Source organism: Oncorhynchus clarkii, chromosome 33, assembly GCF_045791955.1.
Source record: "Oncorhynchus clarkii lewisi isolate Uvic-CL-2024 chromosome 33, UVic_Ocla_1.0, whole genome shotgun sequence".
Lineage (NCBI taxonomy): Eukaryota > Metazoa > Chordata > Actinopteri > Salmoniformes > Salmonidae > Oncorhynchus > Oncorhynchus clarkii.
The window spans coordinates 29,652,813-29,679,511 of NC_092179.1; the positions used below are offsets into that span (position 1 = coordinate 29,652,813).

The window sequence follows — 26,699 nt, forward strand, 5'->3', positions numbered from 1 at the left end:
ACAGTATAGTTTTACCTGCAGGGTTGGTCCTGTACTGTCTGGAGGGCTGGCTGGGCTGGCTGTAGCCCACATGGTTCACGGCCAGAACCCTGAAGGAGTAGTAGGCGTAGGGGGACAGGTCCAGGTGGGCTGTGGTCTTGGTGCCCTCCTCCTCTGTCAGGTTGTGCCACACCCCAGCCTGGTGGAGCAGGTCCTCATACTGGACTAGGAACTCTGGGAGGGGAGACAACATGAAGGAGGGGACAGAACATGGAGGAGGGGTTAGAACATGGAGGAGGGGATAGAACATGTAGGAGGGGTTAGAACATGGAGGAGGGGATAGAACATGGAGGAGGGGTTAGAACATGGAGGAGTGGTTAGAACATGGAGGAGGGGATAGAACATGGAGGAGGGGATAGAACATGGAGGAGGGGTAAGAACATGGAGGAGGGGTTAGAACATGGAGCAGGGGTTAGAACATGGAGGAGTGGTTAGAACATGGAGGAGGGGTTAGAACATGGAGGAGGGGATAGAACATGTAGGAGGGGTTAGAACATGGAGGAGGGGATAGAACATGGAGGAGGGGTTAGAACATGGAGGAGTGGTTAGAACATGGAGGAGGGGATAGAACATGGAGGAGGGGATAGAACATGGAGGAGGGGTTAGAACATGGAGGAGGGGATAGAACATGGAGGGGTTAGAACATGGAGGAGGGGTTAGAACATGGAGGAGGGGTTAGAACATGGAGGAGTGGTTAGAACACGGAGTAGTGGTTAGAACATGGAGGAGGGGTTAGAACATGGAGGAGGGGATAGAACATGGAGGAGGGGATAGAACATGGAGGAGGGGATAGAACATGGAGGAGGGGAGAGAACATGGAGGGGTTAGAGCATGGAGGAGGGGTTAGAACATGGAGGAGGGGTTAGAACATGGAGGAGTGGTTAGAACACGGAGTAGTGGTTAGAACATGGAGGAGGGGTTAGAACATGGAGGAGGGGATAGAACATGGAGGAGGGGTTAGAACATGGAGGAGGGGTTAGAACATGGCGGAGAGGTTAGAACATGGAGGAGGGAAATGGATTGGATCTTAGGTTGGTAATGACCCTGTTGTGTTCATTATATTACAGTACTCTGTGTAGGACTGTTGTGTTCATTATAATACAGTACTCTGTGTGGGACTGTTCATTATAATACAGTACTCTGTGTAGGACTGTTCATTATAATACAGTACTCTGTGTAGGACAGTTCATTATAATACAGTACTCTGTGTAAGACTGTTCATTATAATACAGTACTCTGTGTGGGGCTGTTGTGTTCTTTATAATACAGTACTCTGTGTGGGACTGTTGTGTTCTTTATAATACAGTACTCTGTGTAGGGCTGTTCATTATAATACAGTACTCTGTGTAGGGCTGTTCATTATAATACAGTACTCTATGTAGGGCTGTTCATTATAATACAGTACTCTGTGTAGGGCTGTTGTGTTCATTATAATACAATACTCTGTGTGGGGCTGTTGTGTTCATTATAATACAGTACTCTGTGTAGGGCTGTTCATTATAATACAGTACTCTGTGTAGGACTGTTGTGTTCTTTATAATACAGTATTCTGTGTAGGGCTGTTCATTATAATACAGTACTCTGTGTGGGGCTGTTGTGTTCATTATAATACAGTACTCTGTGTGGGGCTGTTGTGTTCTTTATAATACAGTACTCTGTGTAGGGCTGTTGTGTTCTTTATAATACAGTACTTTGTGTGGGGCTGTTTGTGTTCATTATAATACAGTACTCTGTGTAGGACTGTTGTGTTCTTTATAATACAGTACTCTGTGTAGGGCTGTTCATTATAATACAGTACTCTGTGTAGGGCTGTTCATTATAATACAGTACTCTGTGTAGGGCTGTTGTGTTCTTTATAATACAGTACTCTGTGTAGGACTGTTGTGTTCATTATATTACAGTACTCTGTGTAGGGCTGTTGTGTTCTTTATAATACAGTACTCTGTGTAGGGCTGTTGTGTTCATTATATTACAGTACTCTGTGTAGGGCTGTTGTGTTCTTTATAATACAGTACTCTGTGTGGGACTGTTCATTATAATAGGTACTCTGTGTAGGGCTGTTGTGTTCATTATAATACAGTACTCTGTGTAGGACTGTTCATTATAATACAGTACTCTGTGTAGGGCTGTTGTGTTCATTATAATACAGTACTCTGTGTAGGGCTGTTCATTATAATACAGTACTCTATGTAGGGCTGTTCATTATAATACAGTACTCTGTGTAGGGCTGTTCATTATAATACAGTACTCTGTGTAGGGCTGTTGTGTTCTTTATAATACAGTACTCTGTGTAGGGCTGTTCATTATAATACAGTACTCTGTGTAGGACTGTTGTGTTCATTTTATTACAGTACTCTGTGTAGGGCTGTTGTGTTCATTATATTACAGTACTCTGTGTGGGACTGTTCATTATAATACAGTACTCTGTGTGGGACTGTTTTGTTCTTTATAATACAGTACTCTGTGTGGGGCTGTTGTGTTCTTTATAATATAGTACTCTGTGTAGGGCTGTTGTGTTCTTTATAATACAGTACTCTGTGTGGGACTGTTCATTATAATACAGTACTCTGTGTAGGACTGTTGTGTTCATTATAATACAGTACTCTGTGTAGGGCTGTTGTGTTCTTTATAATACAGTACTCTGTGTAGGGCTGTTGTGTTCATTATAATACAGTACTCTGTGTAGGGCTGTTGTGTTCTTTATAATACAGTACTCTGTGTAGGACTGTTGTGTTCATTATAATACAGTACTCTGTGTAGGGCTGTTGTGTTCTTTAGAATACAGTACTCTGTGTAGGGCTGTTGTGTTCATTATAATACAGTACTCTGTGTAGGGCTGTTGTGTTCTTTATATTACAGTACTCTGTGTGGGACTGTTCATTATAATACAGTACTCTGTGTGGGGCTGTTGTGTTCTTTATATTACAGTACTCTGTGTAGGACTGTTGTGTTCATTATAATACAGTACTCTGTGTAAGGCTGTTGTGTTCATTATAATACAGTACTCTGTGTAGGACTGTTCATTATAATACAGTACTCTGTGTAGGACTGTTGTGTTCATTATAATACAGTACTCTGTGTAGGACTGTTGTGTTCATTATAATACAGTACTCTGTGTAGGACTGTTGTGTTCTTTATAATACAGTACTCTGTGTAGGACTGTTGTGTTCATTATAATACAGTACTCTGTGTAGGACTGTTGTGTTCTTTATAATACAGTACTCTGTGTAGGACTGTTGTGTTCTTTATAATACAGTACTCTGTGTAGGACTGTTGTGTTCATTATAATACAGTACTCTATGTAAGGCTGTTGTGTTCATTATAATACAGTACTCTGTGTAGGACTGTTCATTATAATACAGTACTCTGTGTAGGGCTGTTGTGTTCTTTATAATACAGTACTCTGTGTAGGACTGTTGTGTTCATTATAATACAGTACTCTGTGTAGGGCTGTTGTGTTCTTTATATTACAGTACTCTGTGTGGGACTGTTCATTATAATACAGTACTCTGTGTAGGACTGTTGTGTTCTTTATAATACAGTACTCTATGTAGGACTGTTGTGTTCTTTATAATACAGTACTCTGTGGAGGGCTGTTCATTATAATACAGTACTCTGTGTAGGGCTGTTCATTATAATACAGTACTCTGTGTAGGGCTGTTCATTATAATACAGTACTCTGTGTAGGGCTGTTGTGTTCTTTATAATACAGTACTCTGTGTAGGGCTGGTGTGTTCTTTATAATACAGTACTCTGTGTAGGGCTGTTGTGTTCTTTATAATACAGTACTCTGTGTAGGGCTGGTGTGTTCTTTATAATACAGTACTCTGTGTGGGGCTGTTGTGTTCGTCTCCAGGTATCCACGTGAGCTGGACGCTCCTCTCTCTCTGGTCAGTCAGCTCCAGGTCTGTAGGAGGGTCTGGTTCCTCTGGAGAGGAAAACACAGTGTCAGTACCACTCACTACAACAACAAGGTCACCTGATGCTTTAGGGGGGTGGGAGTCAGCATGCCTTGTTTGATAAACTGAGTAACTGAGCGAGAGTCCGAAATTAGAAGGATCCAACTCCAACACAAAACACAGTAGTCAGATGGACATAGTTACTACTACTACTAATAATAATAATAATCACACTAGTGAATACATCTAATGATGCAGCAGACACTTCAAACACACACAGACTGGTTCTCTCTGGTCACGGACTGTCAATATGCCACTGCAGTAGCATCACAACAGAGCCATAGCATGCTAACCAAACGGACAGGACTGCTACAGTAAGGGTGAAGGTCAGCTCTCACACACTCAGGACTGAGGGAGAGGAGTGTATGAGGAATGATGATGCTAATATGGCCAACAGGGCCAGCGTTGTTTACCGTAGACAATAGCAGGAGTTGGAGTAGCCTCTGAGAGAGCAAGGACAGGAGTCAGATAGGAGTGACAGGTTAGTGACAAAACACAGGTTTCAGAGAGAAGAAGAATAGGACTACACAGCAACAGGAAGCTGATGAAACACTTCCTATAGTCAATCACCAATATTACAACAATCTAGTATTGGTTATGAAACACTTCCTATAGTCAATCACCAATATTACAACAATCTAGTATTGGTTATGAAATACTTCCTATAGTCAATCACCAATATTACAACACTCTAGTATTGGTTATGAAAGACTAGAGTTACTATAGTCAATCACCAATATTACAACACTCTAGTTAGTATTGGTTATGAAAGACTGGTGTTCCTATAGTCAATCACCAATATTACAAAACTCTAGTACTGGTTATGAAATACTTCCTATAGTCAATCACCAATATTACAAAACTCTAGTACTGGTTATGAAATACTTCCTATAGTCAATCACCAATATTACAACACTCTAGTATTGGTTATGAAAGACTGGTGTTACTATAGTCAATCACCAATATTACAACACTCTAGTATTGGTTATGAAAGACTGGTGTTACTATAGTCAATCACCAATATTACAACACTCTAGTATTGGTTATGAAAGACTAGAGTTACTATAGTCAATCACCAATATTACAACACTCTAGTACTGGTTATGAAATACTTCCTATAGTCAATCACCAATATTACAACACTCTAGTATTGGTTATGAAAGACTAGTGTTACTATAGTCAATCGTCAATATTACAACACTCTGTTTTTACAACTCTGTGAGTATTGGATCAGACTACAAAGTATTTAAATAAAGATGTTAACAGACTATTCAGAACATGCACATGCGTGTCTACCACAGAGACGAAACATATCAAATTGTCATAACAGTAACTAGAGGACATAGAACATTGGTAGGTGATAGAACGAGGAAAGGATAGAATGTGTTGTATACCCTAAGATAAGTTAGGTAAACATCATGTGAAGTATAAAGGTAAACCCACCAACGACGGTGAGCATGGCGCTAGCTGAGTCCTGGTCCAGGGTGGTGTTCATGACACAGGTGTAGGTTCCCTCGTCCTCCTCTGTCACTTCGTTGATGGTCAGACTGTCAGTGTCCACCAAGAACCTAACAAAACACCACCACACAGTCAGACAATCATGCCTACAGTAACATGTGGCGGACTGCAATAGCATCGAATAGTCCCAGCGATATGCAACTGTTCAGGGAAGTCAGGAACCAATACACACAGTCAGTCAGGAAAGCAAAGGCTAGCTTTTTCAAACAGAAATTTGCATCCTGTAGCTCTAACTCCAAAAAGTTTTGGGACACTGTAAAGTCCATGGAGAACAGGAGCACCTCCTCCCAGCTGCCCACTGCACTGAGGCTAGGTAACACGGTCACCACCGATAAAAAACCATTCAATAAGCATTTCTCTACGGCTGGCCATGCTTTCCTCCTGGCTACCCCAACCCCGGACAACAGCTTGCCCGAGCCTCCCCAGCTTCTCCTTCACCCAAATCCAGATAGCAGATGTTCTGAAAGAGCTGCAAAACCTGGACCCCTACAAATCAGCCAGGCTAGACAATCTGGACGCTCTCTTTTTAAAATTACCCGCCGCCTTTGTTGCCACCACTATTACTAGCCTGTTCAACCTCTCTTTCGTATCGTCCGAGATCCCTAAAGATTGGAAAGCTGCCGCGGTCATCCCCCTCTTCAAAGGGGGTGACACTCTAGACCCAAACTGTTATAGACCTATATCTATCCTACCCTGCCTTTCTAAAGTCTTCAAAAGCCAAGTTAATAAACAGATCACTGACCATTTCGAATCCCACCGTACCTCAGCCACGCTCAAGGTACTAAACGATATCATAACCGCCATCGTTAAAAGACAGTACTGTGCAGCTGTATTCATCGACCTGGCCAAGGCTTTCGACTCTGTCAATCACCGTATTCTTATCGGCAGACTCAATAGCATTGGTTTCTCAAATGACTGCCTCGCCTGGTTCACAAACTACTTCACAGACAGAGTTCAGTGTGTCAAATCGGAGGGCCTGTTGTCTGGTCTCTATGGGGGTACCACAGGGTTCAATTCTCGGGTCGACTCTCTTTTCTGTATATATCAACGATGCCGCTCCTGCTACGGGTGATTCCCTGGTCCACCTCTACGCAGACGACACCATTCTGTATACTTCTGACCCTTCTTTGGACACTGTGTTAACTAACCTCCAAACAAGCTTCAATTACATACAACACTCCTTCCGTGGCCGCCAGCTGCTCTTAAACGCTAGTAAAACCAAATGCATGCTTTTCAACTGTTCGCTGCCCGCACCCGCCCGCCCGACTAGCATCACTACTCTGGACGGTTCTGACCTAGAATACGTGGACAACTACAAATACCTAGGTGTTTGGCTAGACTGTAAACTCTCCTTCCAGACTCATTTCAAACATCTCCAATCCAAAATCAAATCTAGAATCGGCTTTCTATTTCGCAACAAAGCCTCGTTCACTCACGCCGCCAAACTTACCCTAGTAAAACTGACTATCCTACCGATCCTCGACTACGGCGATGTCATCTACAAAATATCTTCCAATACTCTACTCAGCAAACTGGGTGTAGTCTATCACAGTGTCATCCGTTTTGTTACCAAAGCGCCTTGTACCACCCACCACTACGACCTGTATGCTCTAGTCGGCTGGCCCTCGCTACATATTCGTCGCTAGACCCACTGGCTCCAGGTCATCTATAAGTATATGCTAGGTAAAGCTCCGCCTTATCTCTGCTCACTGGTCACGATAATAACACCCACCCGTAGCACGCGCTCCAGCAGGTATATCTCACTGGTCATCCCCAAAGCCAACACCTCCTTTGGCCGCCTTCCCTTCCAGTTCTCTGCTGCCAATGACTGGAACGAAGTGCAAAAATCGCTGATGTTGGAGACTTACATTTCCCTCACTAACTTTAAACATCACCTATCTGAGCATCTAACAGATCGCTGCAGCTATACATAGTCCATCTGTAAATAGCCCACCCAATCTACCTACCTCATCCCCCATATTGTTTTTATTTACTTTGCTGCTCTTTTGCACACCAGTATTACTACTTACACACCATCATCTGCTCATCATCATCTGCTCATCTATCACTCGTGTTAATTGTAATTACTTTGCTACTATGGCCTATGTATTGCCTTACCTCCTCATGCCATTTGCACACAATGTATATAGACTTAATTTTTTTTCTAGTGTGTTATTGACTGTACGCTTGTTTATTCCATGTGTAACTCTGTGTTGTTGTTTATGTCGCATTGCTTTGCTTTAGCTTGGCCAGGTCGCAGTTGGAAATGGGAACTTGTTCTCAACTAGCTTACCTGGTTAAATAAAGGTGAAAAAAATAATGAAAAAACGAATCCAATCATACATTTACCAAATACATAATTTTTTCAGGCTTTTGCTCCAGCCCTGCTGTAACACACCTAATGTGGGGGATTGAGGAGGGCCTGAGGAGGGCCTGAGGAGCAGTTTGATTAGTAGAATGAGGTGTGTCAGAATCAGGGAGGATGTTATCTCTCCTGGAGTAGGGTTGACCACCACTGGCCTATAGCAGACCCATATCTATAGAGAGAAGGTGTGTGTAGAGGAGGTGGTCTACTCTACAGTACCTCTCGTCGTCAGGCAGCTCTCCGTTGTCTTTGAGCCAGTTCATGGTGGGGATGAGGGTGGGGTCGTGTTTAACTTTACACTCAAACACGGCCTTCCTGTTCCTCTGGACCACCATGTACTCTGGCTGGGCCAGGATCCTCGTCGGCTCTGAAGGACAATACACACATATATGGTTACACTTCATATAAATACCCTCTTAATAATGCATTATAACATCTATAACTATATTCATAATGCATTATAACATCTATAACTACATTCATAATGCATTATAAGTGTCTATAACTACATTCATAATGCATTATAACATATATAACTATATTCATAATGCATTATAACATCTATAAGTACATTCATAATGCATTATAACATCTATAACTACATTCATAATGCATTATAAGTGTCTATAACTACATTCATAATGCATTATAACATCTATAACTACATTCATAATACATTATAACATTTATAACTACATTCATAATGCATTATAAGTGTCTATAACTACATTCATGATGCATTACAAGTGTCTATAACTACATTCATGATGCATTACAAGTGTCTATAACTACATTCATGATGCATTACAAGTGTCTATAACTACATTCATGATGCATTACAAGTGTCTATAACTACATTCATGATGCATTACAAGTGTCTATAACTACATTCATAATGCATTATACGTTTCGATAACTACATTCATAATGCATTATAACATTATAACATAGATCGGGGCGTCAGGTAGCCTAGTGGTTAGAGAGTTGGACTAGTAACCGGAAGGTTGCAAGATCGAATCCCCAAGCTGTCGTTTTGCCCTGAACAAGGCAGTTAACCCACTATTCCTAGGCTGTCATTGAAAATAAGAATCTGTTCTTAACTGACTTGCCTTCTTAAATAAAGGTAAAATAAAAATTATAACATCTATAAATACATTCATAAAGCATTATAATCAGGTTATAAGCAGGCTTGTCTGACCTTTGACCTCCAAGTAGACATGGTTCTCCCTGGTTCCCAGGTTGTTGGAGGCTATACAGGTGTACTTGCCACTGTTCAGGGACTGGGCTACGTTGATCTCTAAGGTACCGTTATTATGGATCACATATGGGTCTCTATTCAGGATACTGGTCTGGCTGTCCTTAAACCTGCAGAGGAAACACTAGGTCACTGCATTAGAACACTAGATCCCTGTGAGACTTTATGAATGTAGATATTCATCAGCTCAGTTCTTTATGAGAAGATCATGTAGAACCGTTTGTGACTGAAGGACTTTACGGGACACTGTGTGATATTCATTAACAGCCCTCTGTTCACAATCACACTAGCCTCAGTGAACTCCATTAGGAAGTGCAGAGGTGTTAACAGAGAGGTGTTAACAGAGAGGTGTTAACAGAGTGGTGTTAACAGAGTGGTGTTAACAGAGTAGAGTTAACAGAGTGGAGTTAACAGAGTGGAGTTAACAGAGAGGTGTTAACAGAGTGGTGTTAACAGAGTGGTGTTAACAGAGTGGTGTTAACAGTGTGGTGTTAACAGAGTGGTGTTAACAGAGTGGAGTTAACAGAGAGGTGTTAACAGAGAGGTGTTAACAGTGTGGTGTTAACAGAATGATTTTAATTACAGAGTGGAGTTAACAGAGAGGTGTTAACAGAGTGGTGTTAACAGAGTGGTGTTAACAGAGTGGAGTTAACAGAGAGGTGTTAACAGAGAGGTGTTAACAGAGAGGTGTTAACAGTGTGGTGTTAACAGAATGATTTTAATAACAGAGTGGTGTTAACAGAGAGGTGTTAATAACAGAGTGGTGTTAACAGAGTGGTGTTAACAGAGAGGTGTTAACAGAGAGGTGTTAACAGAGAGGTGTTAATAACAGAGTGGTGTTAACAGAATGATGTTAATAACAGAGTGGTGTTAACAGAGAGGTGTTAATAACAGAGTGGTGTTAACAGAATGATGTTAATAACAGAGTGGTGTTAACAGAGAGGTGTTAACAGAGTGCCCTTTATAACATCCCTAAGGGGTGTCTCTTGTGAGAAAAGTTTTTGAGATTGTGGAAAGGCTACTGGGCAACCACTAGAGATAGATCGGGAGATAGAGATAGATCTTTATAAACAAGATGGGAGACTGACTGACTGGCTTGTGAGACTAGAGTCTGGCTGGCTGGCTTGTGAGACTAGAGTCTGGCTGGCTGGCTTGTGAGACTAGAGTCTGGCTGGCTGGCTTGTGAGACTAGAATCTAACAGAGTGGCTTTTGAGACTAGAGTCTGTCTGGCTGGCTTGTGAGACTAGAATCTAACAGAGTGGCTTTTGAGACTAGAGTCTGACTGGCTGGCTTGTGAGACTAGAGTCTGGCTTGCTGGCTTGTGAGACTAGAATCTAACAGAGTGGCTTTTGAGACTAGAGTCTGACTGGCTGGCTTGTGAGACTAGAGTCTGGCTGGCTGGCTTGTGAAACTAGAGTCTGGCTGGCTGGCTGGCTTGTGAGACTAGAGTCTGGCTGACTGGCTTGTGAGACTATAGTCTGGCTGACTGGCTTGTGAAACTTAAAGTCTGGCTGACTAGCTTGTGAGAGTCTGGCTGACTGGCTTGCAAGACTTAGAGCCAGATGGACTAACCATGTGATGGTTGGTATGGGCGAGCCGAACGAGGCACAGTCCAGGAAGGCAGGATTGTTGGTGATGACCTGGTACACATTGTTGGGGGGAGTCAGCACCCTTGGTGCTTCGGCTGAAAACAGAAACAAATCATATTGATAATGATTACTATACCATAACGTGACATGAGAATGATGCAGAGAACACAAAATGATGTCATTGGCCACAACAATGTTCAAGAGTTGTAAAGCTCAAGAGTTTAGAGGTTTTATTTGTTTATTGACTCAATATTCTGATTCTAAAAGGCAGATTCAATGTGTTTCCAGAGACTCACCAAGCACATTGACAAAAGCATTAGCCAGCAGGTAGCCAAACTCATTGGAGGCGTTGCACTGGTAGACAGCGCTGGAGCCGGTCTGGACGTCGCTCAGAATCACTGTGTCGTCCTCCACCTTCCGACTCGTGTCCTTTGGAGAGTCTATCAAGGGGATCACAGGCTAGATATACAGTATGTCACACATTCAATCCTCTGCTCACTCTTCCTCCTGCACATCTGGATGTTCATAGTTGAGGGGTAACATCGTGTAGATGTGTGCTCTGCCCACATAGGGGATGAATCCTAATTTGATTGGATACTCTACTTGCGCGCAGCACCATATTTTGTGCAAATCCCTCACTGACATCAATGAATGATTTATGCAATAGTATATGAGCTCTGCTGCTGTTCTACCTACGTAAGTCAAACACACTGACTATAAATCTCTCTGGATAAGAGCGTTTGCTAAATCACTAAAATGTAAATGTACGCTTCAGTGTGCATTTCTCCAGTTAGGATTCGTTCCATTGAGCCTCAGTCTGGGGTGGAAGTGGACTACACTCACCTTTGATGGGGACTCCGTTGACGGACCAGGCGATTTGGGGCTTGGGGTCTCCACTTACTCTGCAGGTGAGGATGCCCGTCTCCTTCGGGGCCAGGATCAGGTTCCTGGGGGCACTGATCCAGAACGGAGCCGCTGGGGGGGGAAGGGGGGGGGGGGGGGGGGGGGGGGGGTGAGAGTCAGAGAAAGAGAGAGAGAGGGACAGACCTATAGAATACCCCTTTTAAAATCCACAACACTGTAAAGGTACTAGGAGTGTTAGAAACATTTCTCCACATATTCCATCTAGTCCCAACTCTTCTTTGTGTCACAGACCTTTGACGTTGACTTTGATGGTGTGATGGGCGGAGCCTAGGCTGTTCTTGGCCGTGCAGCGGTAGTCCCCGGCGTCCACCTCCATCACATCTGCGATCTTCAACGTCTTCTGGAAGTTGTGGAAGGACATCCGGCTGCTAGGAAGATCGCCACTCTCCTTATACCAGGACACCTCCGGAGTCGGACTAGCAGAAACAACAACAACTAAATAAATGACTTACCAATATCTGTTTATTGTCCTCTCCCAAAAAGAATAGACAGACAGCTAGTCAAATGTTGTCTAGGTAACCAGCCTGATTTTGCAATAGAAGACATGATGTTGTCTTGACAAGGCAACAAAGTAGTGTTGCTGAATGTCACATACAAAGATTAAACAAACCAACCTGCCCTTGTGCAAAAACAGAAGTAAAAACCTTGTTCATGCTGTGTTGTTCATGCAGCGTTGTTCATGCTGTGTTGTTCATGCAGCGTTGTTCATGCTTCGTTGTTCATGCTGTGTTGTTCATGCTGTGTTGTTCATGCAGCGTTGTTCATGATTCGTTGTTCATGCAGCGTTGTTCATGCAGTGTTGTTCATTCAGTGTTGTTCATGCTGTGTTGTTCATGCAGTGTTGTTCATGCAGTGTTGTTCATGCTGTGTTGTTCATGCAGTGTTGTTCATTCAGTGTTGTTCATGCTGTGTTGTTCATGCAGCGTTGTTCATGCTGTGTTGTTCATGCAGCGTTGTTCATGCTGTGTTGTTCATGCAGTGTTGTTCATGCAGCGTTGTTCATGCTTCGTTGTTCATGCAGCGTTGTTCATTCAGTGTTGTTCATGCTGTGTTGTTCATGCAGTGTTGTTCATTCAGTGTTGTTCATGCTGTGTTGTTCATGCTGTGTTGTTCATGCAGTGTTGTTCATTCAGTGTTGTTCATGCAGTGTTGTTCATGCAGTGTTGTTCATGCTGTGTTGTTCATGCTTCGTTGTTCATGCAGTGTTGTTCATGCAGTGTTGTTCATTCAGTGTTGTTCATGCAGTGTTGTTCATGCAGTGTTGTTCATGCAGTGTTGTTCATGCAGTGTTGTTCATGCTGTGTTGTTCATGCAGCGTTGTTCATGCAGTGTTGTTCATGCAGTGTTGTTCATGCAGTGTTGTTCATGCAGCGTTGTTCATGCAGTGTTGTGGGCGTACTTACAGTCCTTCAGCGATACACTCTAGCTCCAGAACCCCTCCCCTCAGGGCCATCTGGGTGCTGCTCCGCCCCAGAGGAGCCATGAAGCTGGGTCGCCGCTCCCCCGATGGACTGTCTGGAGAACAGGACAGGAAACACAATCATCTCAGCAAAAGAACCACACGTTCCTATACCCTGTTCACACTACTGAGCCAAGCCGAGCTTAGCCAAGCCGAGCTGAGCCAAGCCGAGCTGAGCCAAGTTAAATAGTACTTCTCTGACCTGGGTGGTGGGTAAATATAGCTGCTGGATTGTGGAAAGGGTATAACTGTCTGTAGCTAGCTGTGACCATTCAGTTCGTAGAGCCAGTAGTCCAGCACCAGCGGCATATAGACTATTATAGGATAGTAGTAATATCCCGTGCTGTTATGGACTGTGATAGTGGATATACAATGAGTTAACTGTAGCCAGGCAGGCCCTACGTTGGCCCTTTCACAGGCTGCTTCCCAAATGGCTCCCTTATCCCCATAGTGCACTATATAGGGCCACTGGTCGGAAGTAGACACACAACACCTGGAGAGACAGGCTGTCCAGTTGTCAATATGTTGCCATGACAACCAAGGGATCTAGGATTTCTCCCTTAGTATCCTTCCTCGATATAATCATATGACAGATTTTAGTCATAAGCTAGCTACGGCTGCTTTGATTCTAACATGTTTAGCCCTAAGCAAGCCCTTACTGAAAGGTCTTGGAAAATCCCTTGTGAAATTTACAATGAGACTAGATTGAGTGAGTAGAGCTGGGGGGAATGTGTTGTATACAACACATTGACGTGAACCGCTGATTGGATGGACAGAACACAGATTGTGTTTTATGATCTTTCCATGCGTGCCTTTTTCAGGGTCAGAGACTTACATTAAAAGAACATGGAAAGATCTAGATGAGAGAGAGAGAAAATACTGTACACGTCTCATGCAAGAGTTTCATCATACTAGTTCTGTATGCTGTGTGCTTCACTTTGGATTTCATCATCTAACTATTGGGTGATGTGTTGAATTTAAACTAGGAGGAGGATCCTTTTTACTATGAATAATGCTAAACTAATGGGAAGCTAATGGTTAATGTTAGTAGATGAATGCCCATTGGTTAACATTAGTAGATGAATGCCCATTGGTTAACATTAGTAGATGAATGCCCATTGGTTAACATTAGTAGATGAATGCCCATTGGTTAACATTAGTAGATGAATGCCCATTGGTTAACATTAGTAGATGAATGCCCATTGGTTAACATTAGTAGATGAATGCCCATTGGTTAACATTAGTAGATGAATGCCCATCCAAAGAAAGGAACATTCATTTCAGTAAAGAAAATGGATTTGATTGGTTTCTTTTTCTTGATGGGTTTCCTACAAATGAATGAACCTTTTAGGCATTTGGTTTTCTAAGTAAGAAGGTAAGCTAAGCTAACACAGTACAGGGTAAAGGGGGAGGATTTAGTTATGGAATGTAATTAACGTTGTTTGATGTTGTTTTGTTATATTATGCTATCAATGTGAATTTAGTCACACAGGATGAGGTTGGGAGTAGATGATCAGGTCAGGTATAGTCCAGGTAGGTTATACTACAGGATGAGGTTGGGAGTAGATGATCAGGTCAGGTATAGTCCAGGTAGGTTATACTACAGGATGAGGTTGGGAGTAGATGATCAGGTCAGGTATAGTCCAGGTAGGTTATACCACAGGATGAGGTTGGGAGTAGATGATCAGGTCAGGTATAGTCCAGGTAGGTTATACTACAGGATGAGGTTGGGAGTAGATGATCAGGTCAGGTATAGTCCAGGTAGGTTATACTACAGGATGAGGTTGGGAGTAGATGATCAGGTCAGGTATAGTCCAGGTAGGTTATACTACAGGATGAGGTTGGGAGTAGATGATCAGGTCAGGTATAGTCCAGGTAGGTTATACTACAGGATGAGGTTGGGAGTAGATGATCAGGTCAGGTATAGTCCAGGTAGGTTATACTACAGGATGAGGTTGGGAGTAGATGATCAGGTCAGGTATAGTCCAGGTAGGTTATACTACAGGATGAGGTTGGGAGTAGATGATCAGGTCAGGTATAGTCCAGGTAGGTTATACTACAGGATGAGGTTGGGAGTAGATGATCAGGTCAGGTATAGTCCAGGTAGGTTATACTACAGGATGAGGTTGGGAGTAGATGATCAGGTCAGGTATAGTCCAGGTAGGTTATACTACAGGTGTTGGAGTCAGGTGGGTCAGGTATAGTCCAGGTAGGTTATACTACAGGTGTTGGAGTCAGGTGGGTCAGGTATATTCCAGGTAGGTTATACTACAGGTGTTGGAGTCAGGTGGGTCAGGTATAGTCCAGGTAGGTTATACTACAGGTGTTGGAGTCAGGTGGGTCAGGTATATTCCAGGTAGGTTATACTACAGGTGTTGGAGTCAGGTGGGTCAGGTATAGTCCAGGTAGGTTATACTACAGGTGTTGGAGTCAGGTGGGTCGGGTATAGTCCAGGTAGGTTATACTACAGGTGTTGGAGTCAGGTGGGTCAGGTATATTCCAGGTAGGTTATACTACAGGTGTTGGAGTCAGGTGGGTCAGGTATAGTCCAGGTAGGTTATACTACAGGTGTTGGAGTCAGGTGGGTCAGGTATAGTCCAGGTAGGTTATACTACAGGTGTTGGAGTCAGGTGGGTCAGGTACTGTATAGTCCAGGTAGGTTATACTACAGGTGTTGGAGTCAGATGGGTCAGGTATATTCCAGGTAGGTTATACTACAGGTGTTGGAGTCAGGTGGGTCAGGTATAGTCCAGGTAGGTTATACTACAGGTGTTGGAGTCAGGTGGGTCAGGTATATTCCAGGTAGGTAATACTACAGGTGTTGAGTCAGGTGGGTCGGGTATAGTCCAGGTAGGTTATACTACAGGTGTTGGAGTCAGGTGGGTCAGGTATATTCCAGGTAGGTTATACTACAGGTGTTGGAGTCAGGTGGGTCAGGTATATTCCAGGTAGGTTATACTACAGGTGTTGGAGTCAGGTGGGTCAGGTATAGTCCAGGTAGGTTATACTACAGGTGTTGGAGTCAGGTGGGTCAGGTATAGTCCAGGTAGGTTATACTACAGGTGTTGGAGTCAGGTGGGTCAGGTATAGTCCAGGTAGGTTATACTACAGGTGTTGGAGTCAGGTGGGTCAGGTATATTCCAGGTAGGTTATACTACAGGTGTTGGAGTCAGGTGGGTCAGGTATATTCCAGGTAGGTTATACTACAGGTGTTGGAGTCAGGTGGGTCAGGTATAGTCCAGGTAGGTTATACTACAGGTGTTGGAGTCAGGTGGGTCAGGTATAGTCCAGGTAGGTTATACTACAGGTGTTGGAGTCAGGTGGGTTAGGTAGGTAATACTACAGGTGTTGAGTCAGGTGGGTCGGGTATAGTCCAGGTAGGTTATACTACAGGTGTTGGAGTCAGGTGGGTCAGGTATATTCCAGGTAGGTTATACTACAGGTGTTAGAGTCAGGTGGGTCAGGTATAGTCCAGGTAGGTTATACTACAGGTGTTGGAGTCAGGTGGGTCAGGTATATTCCAGGTAGGTTATACTACAGGTGTTGGAGTCAGGTGGGTCAGGTATATTCCAGGTAGGTTATACTACAGGTGTTGGAGTCAGGTGGGTCAGGTATAGTCCAGGTAGGTTATACTACAGGTGTTGGAGTCAGGTGGGTCAGGTATATTCCAGGTAGGTTATACTACAGGTGTTGGAGTCAGGTGGGTCAGGTATATTCCAGGTAGGTTATACTACAGGTGTTGGAGTCAGGTGGGTCAGGTATATTCCAGGTAGGTTATACTACAGGTGTTGGAGTCAGGTGGGTCAGGTATAGTCCAGGTAGGTTATACTACAGGTGTTGGAGTCAGGTGGGTCAGGTATAGTCCAGGTAGGTTATACTACAGGTGTTGGAGTCAGGTGGGTCAGGTATATTCCAGGTAGGTTATACTACAGGTGTTGGAGTCAGGTGGGTCAGGTATAGTCCAGGTAGGTTATACTACAGGTGTTGGAGTCAGGTGTGTCAGGTATAGTCCAGGTAGGTTATACTACAGGTGTTGGAGTCAGGTGGGTCAGGTATATTCCAGGTAGGTTATACTACAGGTGTTGGAGTCAGGTGGGTCAGGTATAGTCCAGGTAGGTTATACTACAGGTGTTGGAGTCAGGTGGGTCAGGTATATTCCAGGTAGGTTATACTACAGGTGTTGGAGTCAGGTGGGTCAGGTATAGTCCAGGTAGGTTAGAATAAAAGGAGGAGTTGGGATGGGGCTGGGTTCACTTTGGGATAAGGGGGTAAACCAGCACTCACCAACAAATAAATTGTTCGTATAATTGTACATAGCTGCCACAGTTTCATTGATTGCATCCACTGTAAAAATCAATCAGAACATCATGAGCATGCAGTGCTACATAGACATCTACAGGGAACAACCAGGGGGAGATTCAGTTAGAGGAAGGGATGTCATCAAACAAATATCATCAAACAAACATCATCAAACAAACATCATCAAACAAATATCAACAAACAACAACAACAACAAACAAATATCATCAAACAAATATCAACAAACAAATATCAACAAACAAATATCAACAAACAAATATCAACAAACAAATATCAACAAACAACATGAAAGGACAGTTCAGAAATGCATCACACATTAGAATGATGAGAATTACAAAATACTCAAAATTATCACTATACTAAAATATTGCATAACAAGACAATGTGAAGATGCACAGAAACATGAAAACATACAATGACAAAATGTCATGGTGTCCACTAAGACAACCCAGGGAAGGAGGACCCAGGGACAGTCCAAGGCTCCCTTCTCCTTGGCCCTAACCCTTATTTGCAGATCTGAAGGGAATCAATATGTATAAGCAGTGTAGAGGTGGAGCTTCTACCTTACAGATCAGTAAACATCTCAGGTGTAGGAACCCACGGGGACTGGTTAAAAGCCTCTGTGCTGAGTGGGATGGACACTCAGGTGTAGGAACCCACTGGGACTGGTTAAAAGCCTCTGTGCTGAGTGGGATGGACACTCAGGTGTAGGAACCCACTGGGACTGGTTAAAAGCCTCTGTGCTGAGTGGGATGGACACTCAGGTGTAGGAACCCACTGGGACTGGTTAAAAGCCTCTGTGCTGAGTGGGATGGACACTCCGGTTTAGGAACCCACTGGGACTGGTTAAAAGCCTCTGTGCTGAGTGGGATTGACACTCAGGTTTAGGAACCCACTGGGACTGGTTAAAAGCCTCTGTGCTGAGTGGGATGGACACTCAGGTGTAGGAACCCACTGGGACTGGTTAAAAGCCTCTGTGCTGAGTGGGATGGACACTCAGGTGTAGGAACCCACTGGGACTGGTTAAAAGCCTCTGTGCTGAGTGGGATGGACACTCAGGTGTAGGAACCCACTGGGACTGGTTAAAAGCCTCTGTGCTGAGTGGGATGGACACTCAGGTGTAGGAACCCACTGGGACTGGTTAAAAGCCTCTGTGCTGAGTGGGATGGACACTCAGGTGTAGGAACCCACTGGGACTGGTTAAAAGCCTCTGTGCTGTGTGGGATGGACACTCAGGTGTAGGAACCCACTGGGACTGGTTAAAAGCCTCTGTGCTGAGTGGGATGGACACTCAGGTGTAGGAACACACTGGGACTGGTTAAAAGCCTCTGTGCTGAGTGGGATGGACACTCAGGTGTAGGAACCCGCTGGGACTGGTTAAAAGCCTCTGTGCTGAGTGGGATGGACACTCAGGTGTAGGAACCCACTGGGACTGGTTAAAAGCCGCTGTGCTGAGTGGGATGGACACTCAGGTGTAGGAACGCACTGGGACTGGTTAAAAGCCTCGGTGCTGAGTGGGATGGACACTCAGGTGTAGGAACCCACTGGGACTGGTTAAAAGCCTCTGTGCTGAGTGGGATGGACACTCAGGTGTAGGAACCCACTGGGACTGGTTAAAAGCTTCTGTGCTGAGTGGGATGGACACTCAGGTGTAGGAACCCGCTGGGACTGGTTAAAAGCCTCTGTGCTGAGTGGGATGGACACTCAGGTGTAGGAACCCACTGGGACTGGTTAAAAGCCTCTGTGCTGAGTGGGATGGACACTCAGGTGTAGGAACGCACTGGGACTGGTTAAAAGCCTCTGTGCTGAGTGGGATGGACACTCAGGTGTAGGAACCCGCTGGGACTGGTTAAAAGCCTCTGTGCTGAGTGGGATGGACACTCAGGTGTAGGAACCCACTGGGACTGGTTAAAAGCCTCTGTGCTGAGTGGGATGGACACTCAGGTGTAGGAACCCACTGGGACTGGTTAAAAGCCTCTATGCTGAGTGGGATGGACACTCAGGTGTAGGAACCCACTGGGACTGGTTAAAAGCCTCTGTGCTGTGTGGGATGGACACTCAGGTGTAGGAACCCACTGGGACTGGTTAAAAGCCTCTGTGCTGTGTGGGATGGACACTCAGGTGTAGGAACCCACTGGGACTGGTTAAAAGCCTCTGTGCTGAGTGGGATGGACACTCAGGTGTAGGAACCCACTGGGACTGGTTAAAAGCCTCTGTGCTGAGTGGGATGGACACTCAGGTGTAGGAACCCACTGGGACTGGTTAAAAGCCTCTGTGCTGAGTGGGATGGACACTTACTGTCCAGGACTTTGACAGTGATGGGTTGTTTCTGCTGGATGGTCTGTGTGTGAGGGAAGCGGGCGTAACAGATGTAGTCGTTCCTGGTGTCGTCCAATAGGACGTTAGAGAAGTACAGGTCTCCGTTTAACGCCTGGGACACACGCGTGTTCTGAGGCAGGCGCTGGAAGTCTGCGAGGGAGGGGGGAAGGAGAGGAAGAGGAAGAGCAGAGATGATGTATCACATAAAATATGTTACACATCAAATCAAATTTTATTTGTCACATACACATGGTTAGCAGATGTTAATGCGAGTGTAGAGAAATGCTTGTGCTTCTAGTTCCGACAATGCAGTAATAACCAACGAGTAATCTAACTAACAATTCCTAAACTACTACCTTATACACACAAGTGTAAGGGGATAAATAATATGTACATAAAGATATATGAATGAGTGATGGTACAGAACGGCATAGGCAAGATGAAGTAGATGGTATCGAGTACAGTATATACATATGAGATGAGTAATGTAGGGTATGTAAACATTATATTAAGTGGCATTGTTTAAAGGGGCTAGTGATACATTTTTACATGTATGGCAGCAGCCACTCAATGTTAGTGGTGGCTGTTTAACAGTCTGATGGCCTTGAGATAGAAGCTGTTTTTCAGTCTCTCGGTCCCTGCTTTGATGCACCTGTACTGACCTCGCCTTCTGGATGATAGCGGGGTGAACAGGCAGTGGCTGTATACAATTACACTAAATATGTATGCTTACTGACAACTAAAAACAGCCCCTATATAATCTCAGAACACAGTCCGGCAATATGACTTCTAGAATTGGACTTTACAGCGTACTGTCTGGATGTAAACCAACACACAATGTGTAGAAATGTATGAAACCCCTTGAAGACTTACTGTTGTCCATCCAGAAGATGATGGGAGGGGGCAGGCCTGCAGGCGGTCGACACTGCAGCACCAGAGACACTCCCACCTGTACCATGATTGCCTCTTTCCTCTCCTTCGACCACAAGGGGGACCCTGTGTCACATAAACAGACATCATACAGACAGCAGTGAGGTAGGGGCCCTGTATAAAATGTACAACAGGGGAAATTGGAGATAGGGGCCCTGTGAAAATGTTCAACAGGGAGGTAGGGGCCCTGTTTAAAATGTACAACAGGGAGGGAGGGGCCCTGTTTAAAATGTACAACAGGGAGGGAGGGGCCCTGTTTAAAATGTACAACAGGGAGGGAGGGGCCCTGTTTAAAATGTTCAACAGGGAGGGAGGGGCCCTGTTTAAAGTGTTCAACAGGGAGGGAGGGGCCCTGTTTAAAATGTTAACAGGGAGGGCGGGGCCCTGTTTAAAGTGTTCAACACGGAGGAAGGGGCCCTGTTCAAAATGTTCAACAGGGAGGAAGGGGCCCTGTTTAAAATGTTCAACAGGGAGGAAGGGGCCCTGTTCAAAATGTTCAACAGGGAGGAAGGGGCCCTGTTTAAAATGTTCAACAGGGAGGGAGGGGCCCTGTTTAAAATGTTCAACAGGCAGGGAGGGGCCCTGTTTAAAATGTTCAACAGGGAGGGAGGGGCCCTGTTTAAAATGTTCAACAGGAAGGGAGGGGCCCTGTTTAAAATGTTCAACAGGGAGGGAGGGGCCCTGTTCAAAATGTTCAACAGCGAGGTAGGGGCCCTGTTTAAAATGTTCAACGGGGAGGGAGGGGCCCTGTTTAAAATGTTCAACAGGCAGGGAGGGGCCCTGTTTAAAATGTTCAACAGGGAGGGAGGGGCCCTGTTTAAAATGTTCAACAGGGAGGGAGGGGCCCTGTGTAAAATGTTCAACAGGGAGGGAGGGGCCCTGTGTAAAATGTTCAACAGGGAGGGAGGGGCCCTGGTTAAAATGTTCAACAGGGAGGGAGGGGCCCTGTGTAAAATGTTCAACAGGGAGCGAGGGGCCCTGTTTAAAATGTACAACAGGGAGGGAGGGTCCCTGTTTAAAATGTTCAACAGGGAGGGAGGGGCCCTGTTTAAAATGTTCAACAGGGAGGGAGGGGCCCTGTTTAAAATGTTCAACAGGGAGGGAGGGGCCCTGTGTAAAATGTTCAACAGGGAGCAAGGGGCCCTGTTTAAAATGTTCAACAGGGAGGGAGGGGCCCTGTTTAAAATGTTCAACAGGGAGGGAGGGGCCCTGTTTAAAATGTTCAACAGGGAGGGAGGGTCCCTGTTTAAAATGTTCAACAGGGAGGGAGGGGCCCTGTTTAAAGTGTTCAACAGGGAGCGAGGGGCCCTGTTTAAAATGTTCAACAGGTAGGGGAGGGGCCCTGTTTAAAATGTTCAACAGGGAGGGAGGGTCCCTGTTTAAAATGTTCAACAGGGAGGGAGGGGCCCTGTTTAAAGTGTTCAACAGGGAGCGAGGGGCCCTGTTTAAAATGTTCAACAGGTAGGGGAGGGGCCCTGTTTAAAATGTTCAACAGGGAGGGAGGGGCCCTGTTTAAAATGTTCAACAGGGAGGGAGGGGCCCTGTTTAAAATGTTCAACAGGGAGTTATGTCTTTAAAATATCAGAATGCTTAACTCTAATCTGTAAAGACATTGAAAATATCTGCTGATTATAATGCTTGTTCAATACAGATTCATCATCCCTTCAGGGAGAGTTTACAAAGTGGGTAGGTTTGTTATGGCTGGAATCCCAGGGTAAAAGAGTTGTACTAAGGTTGGCTAAGGTTAATAACAGTTTCAGTGTAAAGACAGGCTCAGGGTAAAGACAGGCTCAGTAACAGTTGGAAATAACGGTTCTTACTCGACTGTCTGATGAAGATGTTGTTGGAAACAGCGGTCCCATGCTCATTGCGTGCGGTACACTGGTAGATCCCCTCGTAGGCCTCAGCCTTCTCCCCACTGATGTCTATGACCAGCGTCCCTGAGCTCGGCTTCATCAACACCTTAGAGTCCTTCTCCACGTCAAAATGTGTCCCATTCCGTGTCCAGGAAAAGCTGGATAAAACATACCGGGTTAAAGTAGAGTCGAGTAGAGTAGAGTAGAGTAGAGTAGAGTACAGCACAGTACAGTACAGTACAGTAGAAAACGTAATTGACACTTGGAATAGGGCTGAATAATGATGACAAGTCATTGGGCTTCATGTGACTCATTTGGAAACCTCCTCTTGAGGGTCAGTACTGTAGGTTGTGTATCTAATGGTTTAGAAACCTCCTCTTGAGAGTCAGTACTGTAGGTGGTGTATCTAATGGTTTAGAAACCTCCTCTTGAGAGTCAGTACTGTAGGTGGTATATCTAATGGTTTAGAAACCTCCTCTTGAGGGTCAGTACTGTAGGTGGTGTATCTAATGGTTTAGAAACCTCCTCTTGAGAGTCAGTACTGTAGGTGGTGTATCTAATGGTTTAGAAACCTCCTCTTGAGAGTCAGTACTGTAGGTGGTGTACCTAATGGTTTAGAAACCTCCTCTTGAGGGTCAGTACTGTAGGTGGTGTATCTAATGGTTTAGAAACCTCCTCTTGAGGGTCAGTACTGTAGGTGGTGTATCTAATGGTTTAGAAACCTCCTCTTGAGGGTCAGTACTGTAGGTGGTGTATCTAATGGTTTAGAAACCTCCTCTTGAGGGTCAGTACTGTAGGTTGTGTATCTAATGGTTTGGAAACCTTCTCTTGAGAGTCAGTACTGTAGGTGGTGTATCTAATGGTTTAGAAACCTCCTCTTGAGAGTCAGTACTGTAGGTGGTGTATCTAATGGTTTAGAAACCTCCTCTTGAGAGTCAATACTGTAGGTGGTGTATCTAATGGTTTAGAAACCTCCTCTTGAGGGTCAGTACTGTAGGTGGTGTATCTAATGGTTTAGAAACCTCCTCTTGAGGGTCAGTACTGTAGGTGGTGTATCTAATGGTTTAGAAACCTCCTCTTGAGAGTCAGTACTGTAGGTGGTGTATCTAATGGTTTAGAAACCTCCTCTTGAGAGTCAATACTGTAGGTGGTGTATCTAATGGTTTAGAAACCTCCTATTGAGGGTCAGTACTGTAGGTGGTGTATCTAATGGTTTAGAAACCTCCTCTTGAGAGTCAGTACTGTAGGTGGTGTATCTAATGGTTTAGAAACCTCCTCTTGAGAGTCAGTACTGTAGGTGGTGTATCTAATGGTTTAGAAACCTCCTCTTGAGAGTCAGTACTGTAGGTGGTGTACCTAATGGTTTAGAATTCTCCTCTTGAGGGTCAGTACTGTAGGTGGTATATCTAATGGTTTAGAAACCTCCTCTTGAGAGTCAGTACTGTAGGTGGTGTATCTAATGGTTTAGAAACCTCCTCTTGAGGGTCAGTACTGTAGGTGGTGTATCTAATGGTTTAGAAACCTCCTCTTGAGAGTCAGTACTGTAGGTGGTGTATCTAATGGTTTAGAAACCTCCTCTTGAGGGTCAGTACTGTAGGTGGTGTATCTAATGGTTTAGAAACCTCCTCTTGAGGGTCAGTACTGTAGGTGGTGTATCTAATGGTTTAGAAACCTCCTCTTGAGAGTCAGTACTGTAGGTGGTGTATCTAATGGTTTAGAAACCTCCTCTTGAGGGTCAGTACTGTAGGTGGTGTATCTAATGGTTTAGAAACCTCCTCTTGAGGGTCAGTACTGTAGGTGGTGTATCTAATGGTTTAGAAACCTCCTATTGAGAGTCAGTACTGTAGGTGGTGTATCTAATGGTTTAGAAACCTCCTCTTGAGAGTCAGTACTATAGGTGGTGTATCTAATGGTTTAGAAACCTCCTCTTGAGAGTCAGTACTGTAGGTGGTGTATCTAATGGTTTAGAAACCTCCTCTTGAGGGTCAGTACTGTAGGTGGTGTATCTAATGGTTTAGAAACCTCCTCTTGAGGGTCAGTACTGTAGGTGGTGTATCTAATGGTTTAGAAACCTCCTCTTGAGGGTCAGTACTGTAGGTTGTGTATCTAATGGTTTAGAAACCTCCTCTTGAGAGTCAGTACTGTAGGTGGTGTATCTAATGGTTTAGAAACCTCCTCTTGAGGGTCAGTACTGTAGGTGGTGTATCTAATGGTTTAGAAACCTCCTCTTGAGAGTCAGTACTGTAGGTGGTATATCTAATGGTTTAGAAACCTCCTCTTGAGAGTCAGTACTGTAGGTGGTGTATCTAATGGTTTAGAAACCTCCTCTTGAGGGTCAGTACTGTAGGTGGTGTATCTAATGGTTTAGAAACCTCCTCTTGAGAGTCAGTACTGTAGGTGGTGTATCTAATGGTTTAGAAACCTCCTCTTGAGGGTCAGTACTGTAGGTGGTGTATCTAATGGTTTAGAAACCTCCTCTTGAGAGTCAATACTGTAGGTGGTGTATCTAATGGTTTAGAAACCTCCTCTTGAGAGTCAGTACTGTAGGTGGTGTATCTAATGGTTTAGAAACCTCCTCTTGAGAGTCAGTACTGTAGGTGGTGTATCTAATGGTTTAGAAGCCTCCTCTTGAGAGTCAATACTGTAGGTGGTGTATCTAATGGTTTAGAAACCTCCTCTTGAGAGTCAATACTGTAGGTGGTGTATCTAATGGTTTAGAAACCTCCTCTTGAGAGTCAGTACTGTAGGTGGTGTATCTAATGGTTTAGAAACCTCCTCTTGAGAGTCAGTACTGTAGGTGGTGTATCTAATGGTTTAGAAACCTCCTCTTGAGAGTCAATACTGTAGGTGGTGTATCTAATGGTTTAGAAACCTCCTCTTGAGAGTCAATACTGTAGGTGGTGTATCTAATGGTTTAGAAACCTCCTCTTGAGAGTCAGTACTGTAGGTGGTATATCTAATGGTTTAGAAACCTCCTCTTGAGAGTCAGTACTGTAGGTGGTGTATCTAATGGTTTAGAAACCTCCTCTTGAGGGTCAGTACTGTAGGTGGTGTATCTAATGGTTTAGAAACCTCCTCTTGAGAGTCAGTACTGTAGGTGGTGTATCTAATGGTTTAGAAACCTCCTCTTGAGGGTCAGTACTGTAGGTGGTGTATCTAATGGTTTAGAAACCTCCTCTTGAGGGTCAGTACTGTAGGTGGTGTATCTAATGGTTTAGAAACCTCCTCTTGAGAGTCAGTACTGTAGGTGGTATATCTAATGGTTTAGAAACCTCCTCTTGATAGTCAGTACTGTAGGTGGTGTATCTAATGGTTTAGAAACCTCCTCTTGAGGGTCAGTACTGTAGGTGGTGTATCTAATGGTTTAGAAACCTCCTCTTGAGAGTCAGTACTGTAGGTGGTGTATCTAATGGTTTAGAAACCTCCTCTTGAGGGTCAGTACTGTAGGTGGTGTATCTAATGGTTTAGAAACCTCCTCTTGAGAGTCAGTACTGTAGGTGGTGTATCTAACGGTTTAGAAACCTCCTCTTGAGGGTCAGTACTGTAGGTGGTGTATCTAATGGTTGAGAAACCTCCTCTTGAGGGTCAGTACTGTAGGTGGTGTATCTAACGGTTAAGAAACCTCCTCTTGAGGGTCAGTACTGTAGGTGGTGTATCTAACGGTTAAGAAACCTCCTCTTGAGAGTCAGTACTGTAGGTGGTTTATCTAACGGTTTAGAAACCTCCTCTTGAGAGTCAGTACTGTAGGTGGTGTATCTGTAACCTTAAAGGGTTCTCCTATGGGAACAGCCAAATAACCCTTTTTGATTCAAGATACCACCTTCTTTTTCTAAGAGTGTAGAGACTCTCAAGAGGGAGTTTCTACTTCAATGTAGGCAGTTAGGTGCAGTCAGGTGTTACAGTCAAACGTCACTAAAGCGACGGACAATGGGTCTCTATGGTAATGGTCTCCATGGGGATTTATTCACACAGCATTCCACTCACCTGGGATGCGGCTTCCCTTTGGCCTCACAGTAGATGAGGATGTTCTCCCGAGGGTCGATGATGAAATCCTTAGGGGATTGGTGGGTTATAGTGGGAGGCTGTGGTACTGGAGGAGAGGAGTAAGAGGGGTGTTAAACAGTGGCAAATCTACACACACTTTGCTCCATAATGTGCACACACA

General features: G+C 44.4%; 1 protein-coding gene across 1 annotated transcript in view; it reads right to left on the reverse strand.

Annotated features, from left to right (window-relative positions):
- The window catches only part of LOC139392627 (neuronal cell adhesion molecule a), a 139,176-nt gene that overhangs the window by 20,184 nt on the left and 92,293 nt on the right, over positions 1-26,699 (reverse strand). The window contains exons 5-19 of the mRNA XM_071140738.1: positions 26,519-26,624; positions 22,499-22,692; positions 20,622-20,744; positions 19,728-19,898; positions 13,054-13,165; positions 11,882-12,066; positions 11,570-11,701; positions 11,023-11,166; positions 10,710-10,821; positions 9,080-9,246; positions 8,101-8,248; positions 5,442-5,566; positions 4,412-4,441; positions 3,866-3,967; positions 16-213 (exon numbers count right to left, since the gene is read on the reverse strand). Coding sequence (XP_070996839.1) covers positions 16-213; positions 3,866-3,967; positions 4,412-4,441; positions 5,442-5,566; positions 8,101-8,248; positions 9,080-9,246; positions 10,710-10,821; positions 11,023-11,166; positions 11,570-11,701; positions 11,882-12,066; positions 13,054-13,165; positions 19,728-19,898; positions 20,622-20,744; positions 22,499-22,692; positions 26,519-26,624 — 2,049 coding nt within the window. The remainder of the gene's footprint in view (positions 1-15; positions 214-3,865; positions 3,968-4,411; positions 4,442-5,441; positions 5,567-8,100; positions 8,249-9,079; positions 9,247-10,709; positions 10,822-11,022; positions 11,167-11,569; positions 11,702-11,881; positions 12,067-13,053; positions 13,166-19,727; positions 19,899-20,621; positions 20,745-22,498; positions 22,693-26,518; positions 26,625-26,699) is intronic.